This window comes from Hypanus sabinus, chromosome 2 (genome assembly GCF_030144855.1).
Source record: "Hypanus sabinus isolate sHypSab1 chromosome 2, sHypSab1.hap1, whole genome shotgun sequence".
NCBI classification, from domain to species: Eukaryota; Metazoa; Chordata; class Chondrichthyes; order Myliobatiformes; family Dasyatidae; genus Hypanus; species Hypanus sabinus.
Window position 1 is genome coordinate 9,368,122 of NC_082707.1, and position 23,152 is coordinate 9,391,273.

The following is a 23,152-nucleotide window of genomic DNA, read 5'->3' on the forward strand; positions in this document are numbered from 1 at the left end:
TGGCACATAGGATAACAGTAAAACGTACATTAAAACAGAAAACAGATAGACCATCCCTGTGTGTCAAGGCCTTTAAGTTGATGGTTCACGGGAGGTTGTCCTGGTGCCACGTTTCTGCAAGAACAAGCCCGCAACTGTCCGATCATCACGCGCTAGTGCAGCCACAGACAAACACAACCACTGAGGGTAAACTGGAGAGCAGCAGTGACAAGAGGGGACAGCCCCCAACCCACAGTCCCCTCCCCAGATGGCTGAAACAGTCGACCCTGGACCACGCAACAACCGAGGCCATGCAGCTGACTCGCCACTGAAACAACGGCACAAGCTACCCGATCCACTCACCGGTCGCGGGATTTTCAATGGGATGGGGTCATCGTTGGTGGTGCCATTGGGACCTGATCCGTCCTGCCTCCTCTTTCTGGAGTTCAGTCTGGCAGCAACCGGCATCTCCATCTCATCTGGCGTCCGCAGCGGGCTAAAGGGAGAAAAAACAAATGGACGTCTACATCAGAAAGCAAAGAGCCAACAAACTTTTTGGACTGTACAAAAGAACTCTAGAACTTCAGAACTAAACAACTACTGCCCAGTGGCACTGACACCAGTCATCATGATGCGCTTTGATAACGGCACAAGTCAAAAGCTCCATTCCTGCCACACTGGACACTCACCAAGATGCTTGCTGTCAGAACCGCTTTTTGGCATGCCACAGCATCTGCCATACATCTGGCCCTGACACACTGAGAAAACCAGGACACTTGTGTCAGAATGCTCTTTCTGTTCTGGGTTCAGTTTGGCATTCAACACTATTGTCCCACAGACGTCGGCGAACAAACTCCACTCGTCAGTCTAAATACACCACTGTGCAACTGGGTGTTGGACTATTCGATAGATCTCAGATAGTCAGGAAGTACAACTGCTCCTCAACACAGGTGCCTCCCAGGGCTGTGTGTTGTGCCCATTGCTGTACAGCTGCTCACCCAATGACTGTATGGCCAAACACCCAAGTAATCACGTTGTCAAGTTCAGCAATGGCACAAAGGTGGTGGTTATCCAATTCAGAATTGACATGACTTACAACCCTCTTTACAACAGCAGCATAGCAGTGGAAACTGAGCAGAATCAAAGTCCTGGGAGTGCACATGGCACACAATCTCTCATGGTCCCAGAACAGATCCTACACAATCAGGAAAGCTCACCAACGCCTCTAGTTTCTGATGAGGCTGAAGAGAGCTGGACTATGCACATATGTACTTGCACCCTTCTACAGATGTGCAGTAGAGACAGCATCCTAACACACTGCATTACAGCATGGTAATTGCACTGTAGCAGACAGGAAGGCTTTAAAACATAGTCAAAACACCACAAGGTCGTAATCTTGGGATTACTGCCTGTGCCACATGACAGTGAGCACAGGAATAAGATGAGGTGGAGGATAAATGTGTGGCTGAGGGATTGGAGCAGGGAGCAGGGATTCAGATTTCTGGGTCACTGGGACCTCTTTTGGGGCAGGTGTGACCTGTACAAAGAGGACGGGTTGCACTTGAATCCCAGGAGGACCAATATCTTGGCAGGGAGGTTTACGAAGGCTATTAGGGTGAGTTTAAACTAGAATTGCTGGGTGGTGGGAACCGAACTGAAGAGACAGAGGAAGAGGCAGTTGGCTCACAAATAGAGAAAGCTTGTAGACAGTGCAAGAGGGAGAATAGGCAGGTGATACAGAAGGGATGTGCTCAGACTGATGGTTTGAGTTGTGTCTATTTTAATGCAAGGAGTATTATGAATAAAGCGGATAAGCTTAAAGCCTGGATCAGTACTTGGAGCTATGATGTTGTGGCCATTACAGAGACGTGGATGGCTCGGGCAGGAATGGCTACTTCGAGTGCCAGGATTTAGATGTTTCAGAAAGGACAGTGAGAGAGGCAAAAGAGGTGGGGACCTGGCACTGTGTTCAGGGATCGTGTCACAGTTACAGAAAAGGAGGAAGTCATGGAGGGGTTGTCTACAGAGTCTCTGTGGGTGGAAGTTAGGCACAGGAAGGGGTCAATAACTCTACTGAGTGTTTTTTATAGACCACCCAATAGTAACAGGGACATCAAGGAGCAGACAGGGAGACAGATTCTGGAAAGGTGTAATAATAACAGGTTTGTTGTGGTGGGAGATTTTAATTTCCCAACTATCGATTGGCATCTCCCTAGAGCAAGGGGTTTAGATGGGGTGGAGTTTGTTAGGTGTGTTCAGAAGGTTTTTTGACACAATATGTAAATAGGCCTACAAGAGAGGCTGTACTTGATTTGGTATTGGGAAATGAACCTGGTCAGGTGTCAGATCTCTCAGTGGGAAAGCACTTTCAAGATCTCCTTTAAGGGATAGGAACAGACAGGTCAGGAAAGTGTTTAATTGAAGTAAAAGGAACTAAGAGGCAGGAACTTGGAAGCATAAATTGGGAACAGATGTTCTCAGGAAAATATACAGAAGAAATGTGGCAAATGTTCAGGGGATATTTGCGTTAAGTTCTGCATAGGTACATTCCAATGAGACAGGGAAAGAATGGCAGGGTACAGGAACCGTGGTGTACAAAGGCTGTAATAAATTTAGTCAAGAAGAAAAGAAAAGCTTACGAAAGGTTCAAAAAGCTAGGTAATGATAGAGATCTAGAATATTATAAGGCTAGCAGGAAGGAGCTTAAGAATTAAATAAGGAGAAGCAGATGGGGCCATGAGATGGCCTTGGCGGGCAGGATTAAGGAAAACCCCAAGGCATTCTACAAGTATGTGAAGCACAAGAGGGTAAGATGTGAGAGAATAGGACCAATCAAGCGTGACAGTGGAAAAGTGTGTATGGAACCAGAGGGGATAGCAGAGGTACTTACTGAATACTTTGCTTCAGTATTCACTACGGAAAAAGATCTTGGCAATTATAGGGATGACTTGCAGTGGACTGAAAAGCTTGAGCATGTAGAGATTAAGAAAGAGGATGTGCTAGTGCTTTTGGAAAGCATCAAGTTGGATAAGTCGCCAGAACCGGACAAGATGTTCCCCAGGCAACTGTGGGAGGCAAGGGAGGAGATTGCTGAGCCTCCGGTGACGATCTTTGCATCATCAATGGGAACAGGAGAGGCTCAGGAGGACTGGAGGGTTCAGATATTGTTCCCTTATTCAAGAAAGGGAGTAGAGATAACCCAGGAAATTATAGACCATTGAATCTTACTTTAGTGGTTGGTAAGTTGATGGAGAAGATCCTGAGCAGGACTTATGAACATTTGGAGAGGCATAATATAGGAATAGTCAGCATGGCTTTGTCAAAGACAGGTCATGACATACAAGCCTGATTGAATTTTTTGAGGATATTACTAAACACATTGATGAGGGTAGAGGAGTAGATGAAGTGTATATGGTCTTATATTGATTTCAGCAAGGTATTTGATAAGGTACCCTATGCAAGGCTTATTGAGAAAGTAAGGAGCCATGGGATCCAAGGGGACATTGCTTTGTGGATCCAGAACTGGCTTGCCCACAGAAGGCAAAGAGTGGTTGTAGATGGGTCATATTCTGCATGGAGGTCGGTCATCAGTGCAGTGCCTCAGGGATCTGTTCTGGGATCCCTACTCTTTGTGATTTTTTAAATAAATGACCTGGATGAGGAAGTGGAGGGATGGGTTAGTAAATTTGCTGATGACACAAAGATTGGGGGTGTTGTAGATAGTGTGGAGGGTCTGTCAGAGGTTACAACGGGACATTGATAGGATGCAAAACTGGGCTTGAGAAGTGGCAGATGGAGTTCAACCCAGATAAGTGTGAAGTGGTTCATTTTGGTAGGTCAAATATGATGGTAGAATTTAGTATTAATGGTAAGATTCTTGGCAGTGTGGAAGATCAGAAGGATCTTGGGGTCCGAGTCCATAGGACACTCGAAGCTGCTGCGCAGGTTGACTCTGTGGTTAAGAAGGCATACAGTGCATTGACCTTCATCAATCAGTGCGATTGAGTTTAAGAGCCGAGAGGTAATGTTGCAGCTATATAAGACCCTGGTCAGACCCCACTTGGAGTACTGTGCTCAGTTCTGGTTGCCTCACTACAGGGAGGATGTGGAAGCCATAGAAAGGGTACACAGGAGATTTACAAGGATGTTGCCTGGATTGGAGAGCATGCCTTATGAGAATAGGTTGAGTGAACTCTGCCTTTCCTCCTTGAGCAACGGAGGATGAGAGGTGACCTGATAGAGGAGTATAAGATAATAAGTATAGATAGTCAGAGGCTTTTTCCCAGGGCTGAAATGGCTAGCATGAGAGGGCACAGTTTTAAGGTGCTTGGAAGGAGGTACAGAGGAGATGTCAGGGGTAAGTTTTTTACACAGAGAGTGGTGAGTGCAAGGAATGGGCTGACAGCGACAGTGGTGGAGGCAGATACAATAGGGTCTTTTAAGAGACTCCTGGATAGGTACATGGAGCTTAGAAAGTAAGCCTAGTAATTTCTAAGGTGAGGACATGTCGGCACTGCTGTGTGGGCCGAAGGGCCTGTATTGTGCTGTAGGTTTTCTATGTTTCTACCACTGGCACATGCCTACCTGCCATCAAGGACGTATATACAGAAAGGGGCTGGAAAAGGCCCAGTAACATCATGAAGAACCCCACCCACCCAGCTCATGGACTGTTTGTCCCACTCGCATTAGCAAGGAGGCTACACAGTATCCATGCCAGGACCACCAGACTCAAAAACAGCTACTTCCCCAAGCAGTGAGACTGATCAACACCTCCACCACTAACCCACCACTTCACACTCCCACCCAGCACAACGTTATCATTTCCTGTCAGTCACCTTCTGTAGAGGCACTCCTTTGCCTAGTGTCACTCTATGCACATACAATCAATCTGTGTGTGTCAGCTTTCTTATGTATTTATATTTGTTGAGTTTTTTGTGCTGCATCAGATCTGGAGTAACAATTATTTTGTTCTCCTGACACGTGTACTGGAAATTAAACTGAAGCAACAGGTTTGAGAATAAGGCTATAAGGATTCAAGGTTAAATTTCAGGATTATTAGTCACGTGTACATCAAAAGATACAGTGAAGTGCGTTGTTTGTGTCAACAACCAACACAGTCAAAGATGTGGTGGGGGCAGCCCGTTCGATAGGCCAAGCTTCCTGCCAACATAACACAGCTGCAATATTTAAACAACATGTAGCAAAAAATGCAACGTCACAGAAAAACAAATCCTTTCTTTCTCCACGAAGCCAGGATACACCAACCGCAGGCCTCCCACCCCAGGACCAGCCTCCTTCAGGTCTCCAACCTCCAGACCTCAGCCCTGTACACGCTGACCTTGAACTTCTTGAACTGCTAACCAAACTCCTCGGTGCTATCATTTCAGAAGATCCGTCCTGGGCCCAGCATGTAACTGCCATTACAAAGAAAGCACAACAGTGCCTCTGCTTCTTCAGGAGTTTGCGAAGATTCGGCATGTCATCTAAAACTTTCACAAGCTTCTATAGATGTGTAGTGGAGAGTATATTGACTGGTTGCATCACAGCCTGGTATGGGAACACCAATGCCTTTGAAACAGGAAAGCCTACAAAAGAATAGTGGAAACGGCCCACTCCATCATGGGTAAAGTCCTCCCCACCATTCAGCACATTTACATGCAGCACTGTCACAGGAAAACAGCATCCATCATCAAAGACCCCCACGATCCAGGCCATGCTCACTTCTCACTGCTTCTGCCATCAGGAAGGAGACACAGGAGTCTCAGGACCCACGCCACCATGTCCAGGAACATTTATGTTCCATCAGCCTCTTGAACCAGAGGGGATAACTTCACTTGCCCCACAATCTACGGACTCACCTTCAAGGACTCTTCATCTCATGTCCTCAATATTTATTGATTATTTACCCTAATTATTTATTTTTCCTTTTTGTATTTGCACATTTTGTTGTCTTTTGCACAGTGGTTGTTTGTCCATTTTGCTGGGTGTGGTTTTTCATTGATTCTATTGTGTTTCCTGTATTTACTGTGAAAGCCTGCAAGAAAATGAATCTCAGGTTCGTATATGATGACACCTTTGTACCTTGGTAATGAATCTACTTTGAACTTCTATCTTTGACCATCGAGCCAGGACTCATTGACTTCATCATCAGCGCCCATCAGCTGTGGTCCTTGAACACAGGGATTGCACATCATCATCCTCAGAGCCCATCAATCGACTTCCATCCTTGGAGATCGCTGGAGTCTGGCATCCAGACCTGACCACACAGACATGTGACCTCAGTCCTTGACCATGGGGTTCACTGGTCTTTATCTGCTGACCTGCATTCCATCATCAGGGATAGCTAACCTTCAACCCTAGAATGTTCTGACATGGACTCCAACCTCCTGTTTGTACCCCTAACTCTTCATTTACTGCCCCTGACCTCTAACTCTCCCTCCTCTCTGTCCCTAAACCCTAACCTGATCCCCAACTGCCCTCACTGTCCCCAAAATCATCCCTACAAACTTAAACCAAGCAACAATGGCTGAGTCATGACCTCAAAGGACATCACAGCTCAGTGCCGTCTTGATCTCACAAATTTCAGATCCGGTGTCATATTCAAATCGTTTAAAATTCGAAGTAAATTTATTATTGAAGTACATTTCTGTCACCACAGACTACCCCAAGATTCATTTTCTTGTGAGCATTCACAGTAGAACAAACAAAAACAATAGAATCAATAAAACACTACACACACAGACTGACAAACAGCCAATGTGTAAAAGACAAACTGCAAATACAAAAAAACTATTAATAAAACATGAATAAATAAGTAAGTAAATAACACTGAGAACATGAGTGGTAGAATCCTTGAAAGTGAGTCCATAGTTTGGGGAATCAGTTCAGTGTTGAGGTGAGTGACGTTGTCCATGTTGGTTCAGGGTTGAGCGGTAATAACTGTTCCTGAACTTAAGGCTTCTCTACCTCCTTCCTGAAGAGAGCATGGTGTTGATGATGGGGGTCCTTGACAATGGATGCTGCTTTCTCGTGACAGCACTCTGTGTAGACGTGTGTAGGGAGGGCTTTTCCTGCGATGGACTGGGCTGTAACCAGCACTTTATGTCAGATTTTCAAACCCTGGCATCCTTGAGCATGGTGCTTCATACCAGACAGTGATGCAATCCATCAGGATTCTCTCCACTGTGCACCTTTAGGAGTCTGGCATGGTTTTAGTCATCCATACAGAAGCAAGGACAAAAACACACACTTGGACGTACAGTCTACAGGTGAGCCCAGCATACATTGGGGGGCGGGCACAATAGCACAGCAATTAGTGTAACACTATCACAGTGCCAGGAAATTGGGTTCAATTCTGTCACTGATTATAAGGAGTTTGTATGATCTGCCCATGACCACATTGCTTCTTCAGGAAGTTCCGGTTTCATCCCACATTCCTGAGAGATGCTGGTTAGGGTTTGAGCCAGAAGCGTAACGACACTTGCAGGCTGCCCAGCACAATCCTTGCTGACTTGATTTGATGCAAATATCGCCATTCACTGCATGTTTCAATGCATTGGGACAAATAAAGCTAATCTAACCTAACTAGAGACAAAATTAAATGGAAAGCAGTGTGGTCATCAGGGTAGATAAATCCCCAGGGCCTGACAAAGTATTCCCCCAGTCCCTACAGGAGTCAAGTGCAGAAATTGCCCGGGTCCTAGCAGAGAAATTTAAAACATCCTTAGCAACAGTAGAGGTACCAGAGGATAGCCAATGTTGTTCTGCTGTTTAAAAAAGGCTCCAAACAGAAACCAGGAAATTAAAGGCCAGTGAATCTGATATCAATTGTGGGAAAGTTATTGGAAGGTATTCTGAGAGACGGAGTGTATAAGCATTTGGATAGACAGGGACTGATAAGGGATAGTCAGCATGGCTTCATGCATGATAGGTCATGTCTAACCAATCTTATAGAGGAATTTGCCAGGAAAGTGGTTGAAGGCAAGGCAGTGGATACTGTCTACGTGGACATTTGACAAGGTCCCGCATGGGAGGCTGGTCAAGAAGGTTTAGTCACTTGGCATTCAGTGTGAGGTAGTAAATTGGATTAGACTTTGGCTTGGAGGAAGAAGCCAGACAGTGGTGGTAGAGGGTTGCCTCTCTGACTGGAGGCCTGGGGCTGGTGATGTGCTGCACGGATTGGTGCTGGGTCCTTTGCTGGTTGCCATCTACATCAATGATCTGGATGATAATGAGGTTAACTGGATCAGCAATTTTGCAGATGTCACCAAGATTGGGTGTGTAGTGGACAGTGAGGGAGGCTACCATGGTTTGCAGAGGGATCTACATCATCTGGCAAAATGGGCTGAAAAATGGCAGATAATGCAGACATGTGTGAGGTTTTGTACTTCAGTAGAATTCACCAGGGTAGGACTTGCTCAGTGAATGGTAGGGCACTGAGGATAGTGGTAGAACAAAGGGGTCTGGGAATATAGGTCAATAATTTGTCAAAAGTGGCGTCACAGGTAGATGGGGTCGTAAAGAAAGCTTTTGGCACATTGGCCTTCATAAACCAATGTATTGAATACAGAAAATAGGATGTTATGTTGAAGTTGTGTAAGACATAGGTGACGTCTAATTTGGGGTACTGTGAGCAGTTTTGGTCACCTACCTACAGGAAAGATGCAAACAAGTGCAGAGTGCTGAGAACATTTACAAGGATGCTGCTGAGTCTGGAGGACCCAAGTTATAAGGAAAGTTTGAAATAGGTTAGGACTGTTTTCTTCAGGATGAGAAGATTGAGAGGAGATTTGATATACAAAATTATGAGGGATATAGACTGGGTAAATGCATGTAGGCATTTTCCACTGAGGTTGGGTGGGACTACAACAAGAGGCCATGGCTTAAGGGTGAAATGTGAGAAGTTTAAGGGGAACGTGAGGGGAACCTTCTTTTCTCAGAGGGTCGTGAGAATGTGGAATGAGCTGCCATCACAAATGGTGTATACAAGCTCAATTTCAACGTTTAAGAGAAGTTTGGATAGGTACAGGGATAGCAGGGATAGGGAGGGCTATGGTCCTGGTACAGGTCATTGGGAATAGGCAGCTTAAATGGTTTTAGCATGGATGATGGGCCGAAGGGCCTGTTTCTGTGCTGTACTTCTCTATGACTCTATAGTCAAGTCATATCTTGAAAGGACAGGCACCTCCACATGTATTGTGCGTGTGACAGGAGTGGGCTCAAGGGATTTACTGAAATTTGGGATCAATTCCTGTGCTCCACACTGAGTCGATGAATCACTGCTCTATCTGTGAGATAGAATTATAACAGTTAGTATCTCCCACAAAGGGTCATTTTAGTCTCACCACCCTTCCAACTTGTAAGTCAATAGCCATGGCTTACCTAGATACCATTTCAGAAAGTCAAGGTTTGCAGCCCCACCAAGTTCCACCATTTAAAACAAAGTTCTCAACCCAATTGTAAAATGAAATCCGCTCAGTTGTAAACCTGAAGTCCTACATCACCAGGTTCAGGAGCAAGGGCGCCATGGTAGCGTAGTAATCAGCACAATGCTATTACAGCTCAGAGCAGAGGAGTTTGCGGTCAATTCCAGCATCCCATCAGAAAGTCTGCACGTTCTTGTCATCTGCATGTGGGTTTCCTATGGGTGCTCTGGTTTCCTCCCACAGTCCACCATACCTGTTAACAGGATACTAGATTATTGTAAATTGTCCTGTGACTAGATTAGGGTTAAACAGGTGGGTTGCTAGGCAACGTGGTTTGGTGGGCCAGAAGGGCCTGTTACCTGCTGTATCTCTAAATAAAACACAGTAACAGCTACTTCCTTCAACCAACCAGCTAAAGCCTAATCACCACAGTTTAGCAACACTACATCCACTCTCGTCACTTTGTGCTAAAGTTGATTTCTTTTCTGTTCTCGTTGCATTTTTTTGGTAAACATTGTGTATAATTTATGCTTAACTTAAGTTTTTCGTGCTGCTTGTCCAATGTTGTATGCTGCCGAGGTGATAACGATGTCAATAAGATTGAAAGACTGCAGAGGAAATTTACCAGGAGCTGAATTATAGAGAAAGACTGAATAGGTTAGGACTTTATTCCCTGGAGCATCAGAGAATGAGGGGAGATTTGACAGAGGTGCACAGAATGATGAGAGGTACAGATAGGGTAAATGCAAGCCAGCTTTTTCCACTGAGATTGGGTGAGACAAGAACTAAGTGTCACGGGTTAAGGGTGAAAGGTGTAATATTTAAGGGGAATCTGAGGGGGAACTTCTTCAGAGTTGAGGAACAAGCTGCCAGCAGAAGTGGTGCGTGCAGGTTTGATTCCAACATTTAAGAGAAATTTGGATAAGTGCACGGAGAGGTATGTTAGGCTATGGTCCATGGAAGAATAATAGTTTGTCATGGACTAGATGGGCCAAAAGGCATGTTTCTGCACTGTAATATTCTATGACTTAATGTACCTATGGTGCTGCTGCAAGAAAGTTTTTCATTGTGCATGTGACCATAAACTTTCATCTATACTGATTTCGGTCTAGGACAGGGGTCGGCAACGTTTACCACTGAAAGAGCCAATATGGACCCATTTCCCACAGAAAAGAAAACACTGGGAGCCACAAAATGAAATAACACTGCATACAACAGGTTTTTTTTGCCTTTATGCTATGTATAAACAAACTATAATGTGTTGCATTTATGAAATTGATGAACTCCTGCAGAGAAAACGAAATTACATTTCTGCATGCAACAAAAACATTTTGAACTCCGAAAAAAAGACGTTGGGTTGAAGGTTACTCCGTAGGTAGCCTACCTTGGATCGAAGAATTAAAAGAATGCGCGCACTGGCGGGTGTCAGGCATTGGCAGTTGTGATGTATATTAATAGTGATAAAAAAACACGTTGTAGAGGTGTGCTACACGCAGCGCTAAAATAAAGACTGCAGTCAAAGGTAACTTTATTCGAACTAAACAGCCTTGCTTTAAAGCCTCCCTCAACCCGTCCCCGTGGGTGCGGATGCTCCAAAAGACACGTACTCACAAACCCCCGTAGGCTATCTCCCTTAGCTGGAACGGTGGCTAATTGTGAGCCAGTTCGGATGTGCCAGGAAACGGTGTCTCCGCAAAGTTTTCAGATTGTACAAGATCACCATAATCTTCAAATTTCGAATTACATTTCAAAAGCTAACAAACCACGGGGAGCCGCATCACAGAGATCAAAGAGCCGCATGTGGCTCCGGAGCCGCAGGTTGCCGACCTCTGGTCTAGGATGTTCTGTTCTGAGGCAGGATTTCTCAGGGCAACTCTGAAAATAGCTGGGATTCCTGCTGAGCAAACTTGACACGTGTGCATATAGGGTTGGGCATCTCAGAGTGGAAATTCTTGTTTAACCAGTACCTCAACATAGAATATACAACAGTCCAGCATAGGAACCGGCCCTTTCACCCACAATATTATGCTGAACCAATAAGTATTCAAATGGCCAGCTAAACCAGTGGTCCCCAACCACCGGGCCGCAAAGCATGTGCTACTGGGCCACGAGGAAACGATATGATTTGTTGATATGAAACAATATGAGTCAGCTGCACCTTTCCTCATTCGCTGTCATGCCCACTGTTGAACTTGAACACTCGCGAGGTCATCAGTCGCCTAAACGCAGTGAAAGCCTCGGGCCAGGGATCACTGGTTGGCCTCGGGTAAACGGCCGCCTTGGGAAGTCGGCAGGAAGTGCTGCTGCTACTGGCTTGGAGCGTGGACAGATGGGAGCCGCCTCTAAACCTGTTTAGCACACTGAATGTTCGCAGGGAACCCGGTGCTAAAATATTCGCAGACGACCTAATTCGGGCTCAGGGTTTCGTAAGTAGCAGAGCAGCTACCTGCTACTTACTTACTTAGCGATCTACTGAAAGTCATCCCTCGAGCCAAACTTTTGTTGGCTGATAGATCCTACCTACCTACAAGGAGGCCGGGTGTGCGTCCTGTCGCAATCCTCGCTCGGTGGGTCGCTCTCTCTGGACTGCGACTGCCGCGGCCCCGGTACGGGGACCTCCGGCCCTGACCTTGTCCTCTCATCCAACCATGACCAGCCGCGCCTGGCCAAGGCGTCTGGCGGTATGCGGGCGGGACGCTGGAGTTCGGGCCCAGAGGCTGTCTAATGAGGCAACGAAGCTCTCAAAACTGCTTCAGTACCCTGAGTCCAAGCACCCTGCACTTAAAGACAAACCAGTTGAGATTTTTGAGGGGAAAAAACTTGAGCAAGCGGGTCAGGAGCAAGTGCTGATAGCCACAAAAATTAAATTGTGGAATAGACTGGACATAAGGAACTCCCTTCGAGTATCGCTGTATTCCAGTCGTGTTTAACACCCCACTCCTCCCACCGTCGGCCGGTCCGCAAGAATATTGTCAATATTAAATTGGTCTGCGGTGCAAAACAGGAGCTAAACTAATCCTTTCTGCCCACACAATGCCCTTATCCTTCCATTTTCCTGACATTCCTGCGCCTGTCTAAATGTCCCTGAAAGGTCCCAATGCATCTGCCTTTACTACCACCCCTGGCTACGCATTCCAGACACCCACCCCTCTCTGTGTAATAAACTTACCCCTCACATTTCCTTTGAAAATACCCTACCTTAAATATATGCCCTTTGGTATTAGACATTTCAACCCTATGAAAAAGATACTGTCTGTCTACTCTACCTATGCCTCTCAGAATCTTATAAACCTCTATCAGACCTCTGCTCAGCCTCTGACACTCCAGAGAAAACAACCTAAAAAGATTAGCTGTATTCGTCATTGAAACGAACAGTGAAATGTGCTGTTTGCATCAGGGAGGCAGCCTGCAAATGGCACCCTGCTTCCAGAGCCAACATAGCATGCCCACAACTTTCTAACCCTAAGCTGTACATCTCTGGACTTCGGAAGGGAACTGGAGCATCCGGAGGCAGCCCGCGCTGTCACAGGCAGAACATACAAATTCCTTACAGACAGCGAAAGGAATAGAACCTTGACTACCACTGTCAACCAAGTTCCCCCAAGATAGCTTCTATTTTCTAAAATGCTTTTCTATTAACATGATTGGAAGTTGAAATTATAAAGTAGGAAGCTGTGGTGAACTAACATGTGAATTTTCACCTCTCAGTCATTGACCACATGAAAAGCAGGGACTGATGTGTTCTTCATTAGTCAGGGTGTCAAAGGTTACAGGCAGTGCAGGAGAATGTGGTGGGGGGGGGGGATAATAAATCAGCTATGATGGAAGGGTGGACCAAACTCGATGGGCTGAATGGCCTAATTCTGCTCTATGTCTTATGGCCTAAACCTAGAATAGGATTTGGGCCCAAACTAATGAACCTATCAAGTCAAGTAAAGTTCAAATGTATTGTCATCTAACTGTACATACTGTATATAAAACCAAATGAAACAACATTCCTTCAGACCAAGTTACACCCACAAAACGTACATCACACGCAGCACATAAAACAAAATAGTCCAATAAATAAGGTAATGAAATATAATTCAAAGTGTGCAGCTCAGGTGAAAAGTACGGTAATTAGCTCACTGTTGTAGTGATGAGGCCTCGGTGCAGGCAGTATTCATTAGTCTCAGTCTCAGGGAAGAAGCTGTTACCCAGTCTGGCAATCCTGAACCTCCTGTACAAAAATTCTGTTCATAAACCCAAATGATTCTGCAGATGCTGGAAACCCAGAGTAACACAAACAAAATGCTGGTGGAGCTCAGCAACTCAGGCAGCATCTATGGAAATGAATAAATAATCGGCGTTTCAGGCCAAGACCCTTCATCAGGGTAGATCATCTTTCCTCACTGTTAAAATGTGCTCAAATGACATCACCTCAGCAGCTGAGAAAGAGTTAGTGAGCTGCTAGGGATTATTCTGGAATTTAGACTATAAAACATAAGAACGGAATTAGGCCATTCATCCCATCGAGTCTGTTCCACTGGCTGACTTATTATCCCTCTCAACCTCATCCCCGTAACCTTTGAAGCCTTGACTAATCGAGAACCTGGGAATCTCAGCTTTAAATACACCAAATGACTTGGTATCTACAGCCATCTGTGGCAATGAATTCCACAGATTCATCACCCTCTAGCTAAAGAAATATCCCCTCATCTCTGTTCTAAATGGCTATACTTCTATTCTGTGGCAGTGATCTCTGGTCCTAGACTTCCCTACTACAGGAAGCATCCTCTCCACATCCACTCCATCTAGGCCTTTCAATATTTGCTAGATATCCATGGGATCCTCCTCTCATCATTCTAAACTCCAGTGAGGACCGGCCCAGAGCTATGAATCAGAATCAGGTTTATTATCACCGGCATGAGACGTGAAATTTGTTAACTTAGCAGCAGCAGTTCATTGCAGTACATAATCTAGCAGAGAGAGAAAAAATAATAATAAATAAAATAAAACAATAAATAAACAAGTAAATCAATTACATTTACATATATTGAATAGATTATTAAAAATGTGCAAAAACAGAAAAAAATGAGGTAGTGTCCAAAGCTTCAAAGTCCATTTAGGAATCAGATGGCAGAGGGAAAGAAGCTGTTCCTGAATCGCTGAGTGTGTGCTTTCAGGCTTCTGTATCTCCTTCCTGATGGTAACAGTGAGAAAACAGCATGCCCTGGGTACTGGAGGTCTTTAATAATGGACACTGCCTTTCTAAGACACCACTGCCTAAAGATGTCCTGGGTACTTTGAAGGCTAGTGCCCAAGATAGAGCTGACTAGATTTACAACCTTCTGCAGCTTCTTACAGTCCTGTGCAGTAGCCCCTCCATACCAGACAGTGATGCAGCCTGTCAGAATGCTCTCCACAGCACAATAATAGAAGCTTTTGAGTGTATTTGTTGACATGCCAAATCACTTCAAACTCCTAATAAAGTATAGCCACTGTTTTGCCTTCTTTATGATATATCAGTATGTTGGGACCAGGTTAGATCCTCAAGAGATCTTGTCACCCAGGAACTTGAAGCTACTCAGCTCTCTCCAATTCTGATCCCTCTATGAGGATTGGTATGTGTTCCTTTGTCTTACCCTTCCTGAAGTCCACAATCAGCTCTTTCATCTTACTGACATTGAGTGCCGGGTTGTTGCTGCAGCACCACTCCACTAATTGGCATATCTCACTCCTGTACGCCCTCTCATCATCACCTGAGATTCTACCAACAATGCTTGTTTCATCAGCAAATCTGTAGATGGTATTTGAGCTGTGCCTGGCCATGAGCGATGAATGAAATGCTCTTCATTCATAAAAACCTTTCATCCTGGAATCATTCTTGTGAACCTCCTCTGGACCCTCTCTAATGTCAATACATCTTTCCTTTCTTCTGCCTCTCTCCCTTCTTGAAGAGTGGAGTGACATTTACAATTTTTCAAGCTTCTGGAACTATTCCAGAATCTAGTGATTCTTGAAAGATCACTACTAACACCTCCACAATCTCTCTAGCCACCTCTTTCAGAACTCTGGGGTGTACACCATCTGGTCCAGGTGAATTATCTACTTTCAGACCTTTCAGTTTCCCAAGAAACTCCTCTCTAATTAAGGAACTTCACACACTTCATGCCCCCTGACACCTGGAACTTCCACCATACTACTGGTGTCTTTCACAGTGAAGACTGATGCAAAATACTTATTCAGTTCCTCTGCCATTTCCTTGTCCTCCGTTACTAACTCTCCAGCATCGTTTTCCAGTGATCTGATATCCACTCTCGCTTCTTTTTTATACTTCATGTGTCTGGAGAAACTTTTAATATCCTTTTTAATATTATCTGCCAGCTTACTTTCATATTCCACCTTTACCTTCTTAATGACTTTTTCATTGCCTTTTTGTTGGTTTTTAAAAGCTTCCCAATTCTCTAACTTCCCACTAATTTTTGCTGTATTATATGCCCTCACTTTGGCTTTAATATCGGCTTTCACTTCTCTTGTTAGCCACGGTTGTATCATCTTAGAATACTTCTTCCTCTTTTGGATGTATATTTCCTGTGCCTTCCGAATTGTTTCAAGAAATTCCAGCCATTGATGCTCTGCTGTAATCCCTGCCAGTGTTCTTTTCCAATTAATTTTGGCCAGCTCCTCTTTCATGCCATAAATTCCCATCACTCCATTGTAATACTGATACATCTGACTTCAGTTTCTCCCTCTCAGATTTCAGGGTGAATTCGATCAAATTATGATCACTTGCCCCTAATGATTTTTTTACGTTAAGCTCTCTAATCAATTCTGGTTCATTGCACAACACCCAATCCAGAATAGCTGACCCCATAGTGGGCTCAACCATGAATCGCTCTAAAAAGCCATTTCCTAGGCACTCAAGAAATTCCCCCTCCTGGAATCCACCACCAACTTGATTTTCCCAACCTGCCAGCATACTGAAGTCCCCCATGACCATTGTAACATTGCCCTTTTGACATGCATTTTCTATCTCCCATTGTGATTTGTAGGCTACATCCTTACTACTGTTTGGGGGGAGGGGGTTTGTATACAACTCCCATCAGGGTCATTTTAACTTTGCAGTTCCTCAGCTCTATCCACAATGATTCAGCACCTTCCAACAATATGTCACCTCTTTGTAATGATTTAAATTCATTTTTTTCCAACAGAGCTACGCCACCCTCTCAGCCTTCCTACCTGTCCATTTGATGCAATGTGTATCCTTAGACATTAAGCTCACAACAATAATCTTTCAGCCGTGATTCAGTGATATCTACAGCATCATACGTGCCAGACTGTTGTGCTGCAAGTTCATCTACCTTATTCCATATACACTCAGGAACACCTTCAGTCTTGTATTCACCCTTTTGAATTTGGCACCATAGCACCATGCTCAACCTTTGAGTCCTAACTTGGTCTGAGATCTTACCAACATCTGCCTCCACAACCTCTCCACTAACCATTCTGGCACTCTACCCCCGATCCCCCTGCAACTCTAGTTTAAACCCAATATTGAATATTCAAAGGGGTTCTACTAGTTGGGATGTGGAACCATTATAAATATGTAATTCTGTGAATTTACCTGAGTAGATTCCAAATATTAAAGTTATGTAAGTGAGTATTGCAAATGAAACGGTCTTTAAAAACTAACTATCAATAATAAACTCTTTGCCAAGGCATATCGGGTCCTGGATCTTGTCTTAAATATAAAAAGGACCCAGGTCCTATATCAGCAACCACCCAACCTGCCACTTATCCAGCCCTCCATAAAAGTTGACGTAATCACGGTTGAAAACGTAGACCACTTTCCCTACCTTGTCAGCGTTCTCTCCTCAAAGGCAGACATCGACTCAGAGATCAGCCACCGCCTGAGTTGTGCTACTGGAGCCTATGCAAGATTAAGGAAAAGATATTTTGAGGACTAAAGGTCCAAACAAAACTTTTGGTCTATAGACCAGTCGTCCTTCCTACGTTAGTTTGGAGCCAAATCATGGACCACCTAGAGGAGACACCTGAAAGCCCTGGAAGAACACCACCAAAAGGTCTTACTGAAGATTTTGAGGATCAGCTGGAAGAACAGAGGCACTAACACCAGCACACTGGAAGAGGCTGACATGAACAGCATCTCCACTGTGACAAAACAATACAACATCCACTGGATAAGTCATGTCACCTGGATGTCTAACTCACATCTCCTCGAACAGATCCAGTGGAAGGAAGGTCAGCGAGCCCCTGGTGGACAAGGAAACGCTTCTAAGATAACATCAAAATCAGCCTGAAGAAATTCAACATGACGTCTAAAAACTGGCAAGACGTTACACCCAATAATTACGCCGAGAGGAAATCTGTCCAAGAGGGAGCTGCGCTACAGGAGAGCAATCTCTGTGTGCTGCAGAGAACAAGCGGCGGCTGCAAAAGGACTGACTGAACAACCAAGAGACCCTCCACTAACCACTGACTCTTGCCCACATGACACCAGAACATATGGATCCCAGCTCGACCTCTAAACCACCTGAAGACCCAACCATAGACAACCCTTTAGGAAAACATCATACTCAACTCGAGTGACTGCACTACTCCTACTATTTCTCTCCAATAATATACCAGAGTATGAAAACTCCCTAAAGAGTGAATATGACAACCTTGGGACAGTAGCCTTGAGAATCATTAGGCTGTGTTCTGCTAAGTCTGTTGGTGTGTGATCTTGATCAACATCCCGGAAACAAGATTATCTGGTCATTAAGCTCAGTGACTTTACGGATAACACACTGCCCACTTAAAACTGATGAGTTCTTTTGTCTTCTGAAGAAGTTTGATGGTCTTCAAATGTCTCTTCTTCAAAGGACAGTGGAAGCAGTCATTAATTATTTTTAAGTAGAAAGATTCTTGTTAAGCAAGGTTATGAATGCAGAATCGATGTTCTTATCAGATTCAGGTTTATTATCACTTGTGAAATTTGTTTTGAGGCTCTCAATAATAACTAACACACTCACACACATATATACACACACACATACACATATATATACATATTTGAATATCATTAAGTAAGCATAAAGAGAGCAAAAAAGGTAGTGAGTTGTGTACCTGGGTTCATTGTCCATCCAGAAAACTGATGAAAGGGGAAGAAGCTGTTCCTAAACCGTTGAGTGTCCATCTTCCCCCCCCCAATGGTATTAATGAGGGGAGTGGGCCTCTGGGTGATGGGGGTCTTTAACAATGGATGCCACCTTTTTGAGGCATTGCCTTTTGAAATCTGACTGAGTGGTGCCATAATAACAACCTCTCACTCAATGTCAGCAAGACCAAGGAGCTTTCTTTCTTTCTTTCTTTTTCAATCTTTTTATTAAATTTCATATATAAAAAAAAACAACACAAAATAATGAATAGATTACAGATTCAATAAACTTGAGATTACATTAGTAATAGGATAATAATATCCTATTAAAACATCCATCAACAAAAGGTGCATAAATCAATCAAGTCTATGTAAATATATATGAAAAACAAAAATAATCGTCGAAAAAAGAAAAAAAAAATTGAAATTATATATGAGAAAAAATATATAATGAAAAAAAATACTAAACTAACACTAACATGGGCAATAATAACACTTTATAAATATATAAAGGTGTCAAGAAAAGAACTCCAGAACTCCATACCTGAACAAGTATAAGTAGAGAAAAGGATCTGAAATAAGCCAAATTAATTCATATGAAAGTGTCGAATAAATGGTCCCCAGGTTTCTTCAAATTTAATTGAAGAATCAAAGATAGTGCTTCTGATTTTTTCCAAACTCAAATAAGAAATAGTTTGGGAGAACCACTGAAATGTAGTAGGAGGATTTACTTCTTTCCAGTTTTGTAATATAGACCTTCTGGCAATTAATGTTACAAAGGCAATCATTCGTCTGATTGAAGGGGAAAGTTGATTGCCATCTTCATTTGGTATACCGAAAATTGCAGTAATAAAATGGGGTTGTAAATCGATATTCCATACTGAGGAAATGACATCAAAAATGTCCTTCCAATAGTTATGTAAAGTGGGACATGTCCAAAACATGTGAGTCAATGAAGCCACTTCTAAGTGACATCTGTCACATTGAGGATTGATATGCGAATAAAATCGGGCAAGTTTATCTTTAGACATATAAGCTCTATGTACAATTTTAAATTGTATTAAAGCATGTTTAGCACAAATAGAGGAGGAATTAACCATTTGTAAAATTTTTTCCCATTTATCTGTTGATATATTACATCGAAGTTCTTTTTCCCATTCTTGTCTAATTCTATCCGATATTTCTGGCTGTATCTTCATAATCATGTTATAAATAAAAGCTACTAATCCCTTCTGACAAGAATTAAAAGTAAAAATCAAATCTGAAAAATCCGATGGAGTTGAATTAGGAAAAGATGGAAGAATTTTATGTAAGAAATTTCTAATTTGTAAGTATCTAAAAAAATTAGATTTAGGTAATTCAAATTTGTTGGATAGTTGATCAAAAGACATCAAAGTACCTTCAAAAAAAAGATCACGAAAACATTTTATACCTTTCCTTTTCCATATACTAAAAGCTTGATCTGTCAATGAAGGTTTAAAAAAAAAATTACATAAAATAGGGCTGTCCAAAGCAAAGTTTTTCAGATTAAAGAATTTGCGAAATTGAAACCAAATTCGTAGTGTATGTTTAACAACAGGGTTAGATATCTGTTTATTGAATTTGGCTAAATCAATAGGAAGAAAAGAACCAAGAACGGAAAATATAGAATATCCCTTAACCTCACTACATTCCAAATTTACCCACTGTGGGCACACAGGTGAATCCAAATCTAGTTTCCAGTACATTAGGTTACGAATATTATTCGCCCAATAATAAAATCTAAAGTTAGGTAAAGCTAGACCACCATCTTTTTTAGACTTTTGTAATTGCCTTTTGCTTAACCTAGGATTTTTATTTTGCCAAACAAATGAGGAAATCTTTGAATCAATATTATCAAAAAAAGATTTAGGAATAAAAATTGGTAAAGCTTGGAATAAATATAAAAATTTCGGTAAAATCATCATTTTAATAGCATTAATCCGACCAACTAATGATAAAAATAAGGGAGACCATCTAGTAGTAAGTTGCTGAATTTGATGAAGCATAGGTAAAAAATTCAGTCCAAATAAATCTTTATATTTCTTGGTGATTTTTATACCTAAATAGATAAAGTTATCAGTAACAACTTTAAATGGCATCCTATCACTCAATAAAGTTTGCGCGTTTAAAGGGAATAACTCACTCTTATCTAAGTTTAACTTATAACCAGAAAAACTACCAAATTGAGCCAACAAGGATAAAATAGCAGGAATAGACCTACTAGGATTAGAAATATATAACAACAAATCATCAGCATAAAGCGATAATTTGTATAACTTCTCATTACGGGTAATACCAAAAATATTAGGAGACCAAGGAGCTGATTATAGATTTCAGGAGGAGGTAACCACAGATCCATGAGCCAGTCCTCATCAGAGGATCTGAGGTGGAGAGGTTAGCAACTTTAAATTACATTTGAAATGCTGTTGTAGGAAAGCAGCATCTTTCATCAGGGATCCCCACCACACAGGATATGCTCTCTCCTCACTGCTGCCATCAGGAAGAAAGTACAAGGTACAAGAGCCTCAGGACTTGCATTACCAGGTTACACCTCAACCATCAGCCACAACATCTATCTAACTTTGTCTTAAATACATTCAATGAAGTAGCCTTTACTGCTACTCTAGGCAGAGAATTCCACAGATTCGCTACTCTCTGGGGAAAGCAGTTTCTCTTCATCTCTGTGCTAAATCTATTCCTTCAAATCTTTCGGCTATGTCCCCTAGTTCTAGTCTCATCTAACAGTGGAAACAACTTTCCTGTTTCTAACTAATCTACTCCTTCCATAATTTTATATAACTCTATTTGAACCTTTCCTGTTCTGCTGAAGTCCAGCGAGTACAGTCCCAGGCAACTCAATCTCTCGTCATAGCAGGCAGTATCTACGGAGGGGAATAAACAGTCTGTTCTTGTGTTTCTAACTCTGAGGATCGTCACCTTGTCCTGACGGAGAGGCTTGTGAGTTCCTGACACCTGAGGTCTCGACAGCCATGGCATCTGGAGCTTAGCTACTGGTAAGGTTGTAAAAAGAACCATCCAAGCAAGACCTCAATGGTCAGCTGGCAGAAGATGATGACACATCACAATGGCAGTGACAAGTCCCCAGTCGTTTTGCATTCCATGCCACTGATCCTCAACCCAATCAAAATTTCATCAGTTTTGGCATCATTGCACTGGCCACCTGTGTCCTTCAGGATCAATTTTTAAATACCTTTAATTGTACAGAAGGCTCTGAATAATCTAGCTTCTCCGTATATTTTGGAGTGTTTATACTCTTACATCCCTGATCATAATCTTACATCCACGAATACTGGTTAGTGGCCTTTTGCTCTAAAACACCGAAACTCTGGAATACTCTACCAAAGGTAAAATAAATACTATATACAACACAAACGTTTGACTGACGCTAAACAATACCGGATGTACTTGTTCTGACTTACGTACAAATCCGACTTAAAGACGGACTCAGGAACGGAACTTGTATGTAACCCAGGGACTGCCTGTATTGAACAGTTCCCTCGTTGATATGAGGATAGGTGGGGAGGCAGGTGGTGACGAAGCAGGGCGTCTGCAGGAGGGCTCAGGTTGGGAGAATGAGCAAAGAGGTGGGAGATGGAATTTAGTGTAGGGTAGTGTTCGGTCATGAACTTTGATTGAAGGAATAATGGTGTAGACTTTTCTCTAAAGAGAAAATTCAAAACTCAGAGGTGTAAAGGGACTTGGGAGTACTCATGTAGGACTCCCTAAAAGTTAGCCTGTAGGTTGAATCAGTAGTGAGGAAGGTGAGAACTAGAAAGAATATAAAAGCAAGGATGTAATGCTGAGGCTTTGTAAGGCACTGGTCAGATCACATGGAATATTGTGAGCAGTTTTGAGCCACTTATTAAGGAAAGGTGTGCTAGCATTGGAGAGGGTCTAGAGGAGGTTCACGAGAATGACCATAAGCTAAGATATAGGAACATCGGGTCTGGTCTGCAATTTCGGCATGGCTAATTCAATTTTCCTCTCAGCCCCAATTTCCTGCCTTCTCTTCGTATCCCTTAATGCCCCAACCAATCAAGAATCTAAAAAGGGTTACCCTATGAGGAGCATTTGATGGCTCTGAGCTTGTACTTGAAGTTCAGAAGAATGCGGGGAGAATCTAATTGAAACCTGTCAAATATTGAAAGGCCTATATAGAGCAGATGTGGAGAGGATGTTTCCTATGGTGGGGGAGTCTGGGGTGAAAGGGCACAGCCTCAGATTTCAAGGACTACCCTTTAGAAGAGAAATGAGGAATTTCTTTAGCCAGAGGGTGTTAAATCTATAGAATTCATTGCCACAGACTGCTGTGGAATCTAGGTCACTGGGTATATTTAAAGCGGAGGTTGATAAGTTCTTGATTAGTCAGGGTGTCAAAGGTTATGGAGAGAAGGCAAAAGAATGGGGTTGAGAGGGATAATAAATCAGCCATGATCGAATAGCAGGGCCTAGACGATGGGCCATATGGCCTAATTCTGCTCTTATGTCTTATGGGACAGGATCTTTAAGTATCTGGATAGACAGAATCTGACAGCTTTCTGTTTGGATTGAGAGCATTCTGTTA

At 43.0% G+C, this 23,152-nt stretch overlaps 1 protein-coding gene across 4 annotated transcripts in view; it reads right to left on the bottom strand.

Moving 5' to 3' along the window:
* pcyt1aa (phosphate cytidylyltransferase 1A, choline a) overlaps nt 1-23,152 on the bottom strand; it is a 104,076-nt gene that overhangs the window by 64,340 nt on the left and 16,584 nt on the right. The window contains exons 2-4 of one of the 4 annotated variants that reach the window (XM_059991821.1): nt 17,243-17,316; nt 11,929-12,184; nt 343-475 (exon numbers count right to left, since the gene is read on the bottom strand). In XM_059991821.1, coding sequence (XP_059847804.1) covers nt 343-453 — 111 coding nt within the window. In that variant the 5' untranslated portion in view covers nt 454-475; nt 11,929-12,184; nt 17,243-17,316. Of the gene's footprint in view, nt 1-342; nt 476-11,928; nt 12,185-17,242; nt 17,317-23,152 lie in introns of those variants that run through there. The other 3 variants (XM_059991829.1, XM_059991812.1, XM_059991839.1) reach the window with 3 other exon arrangements.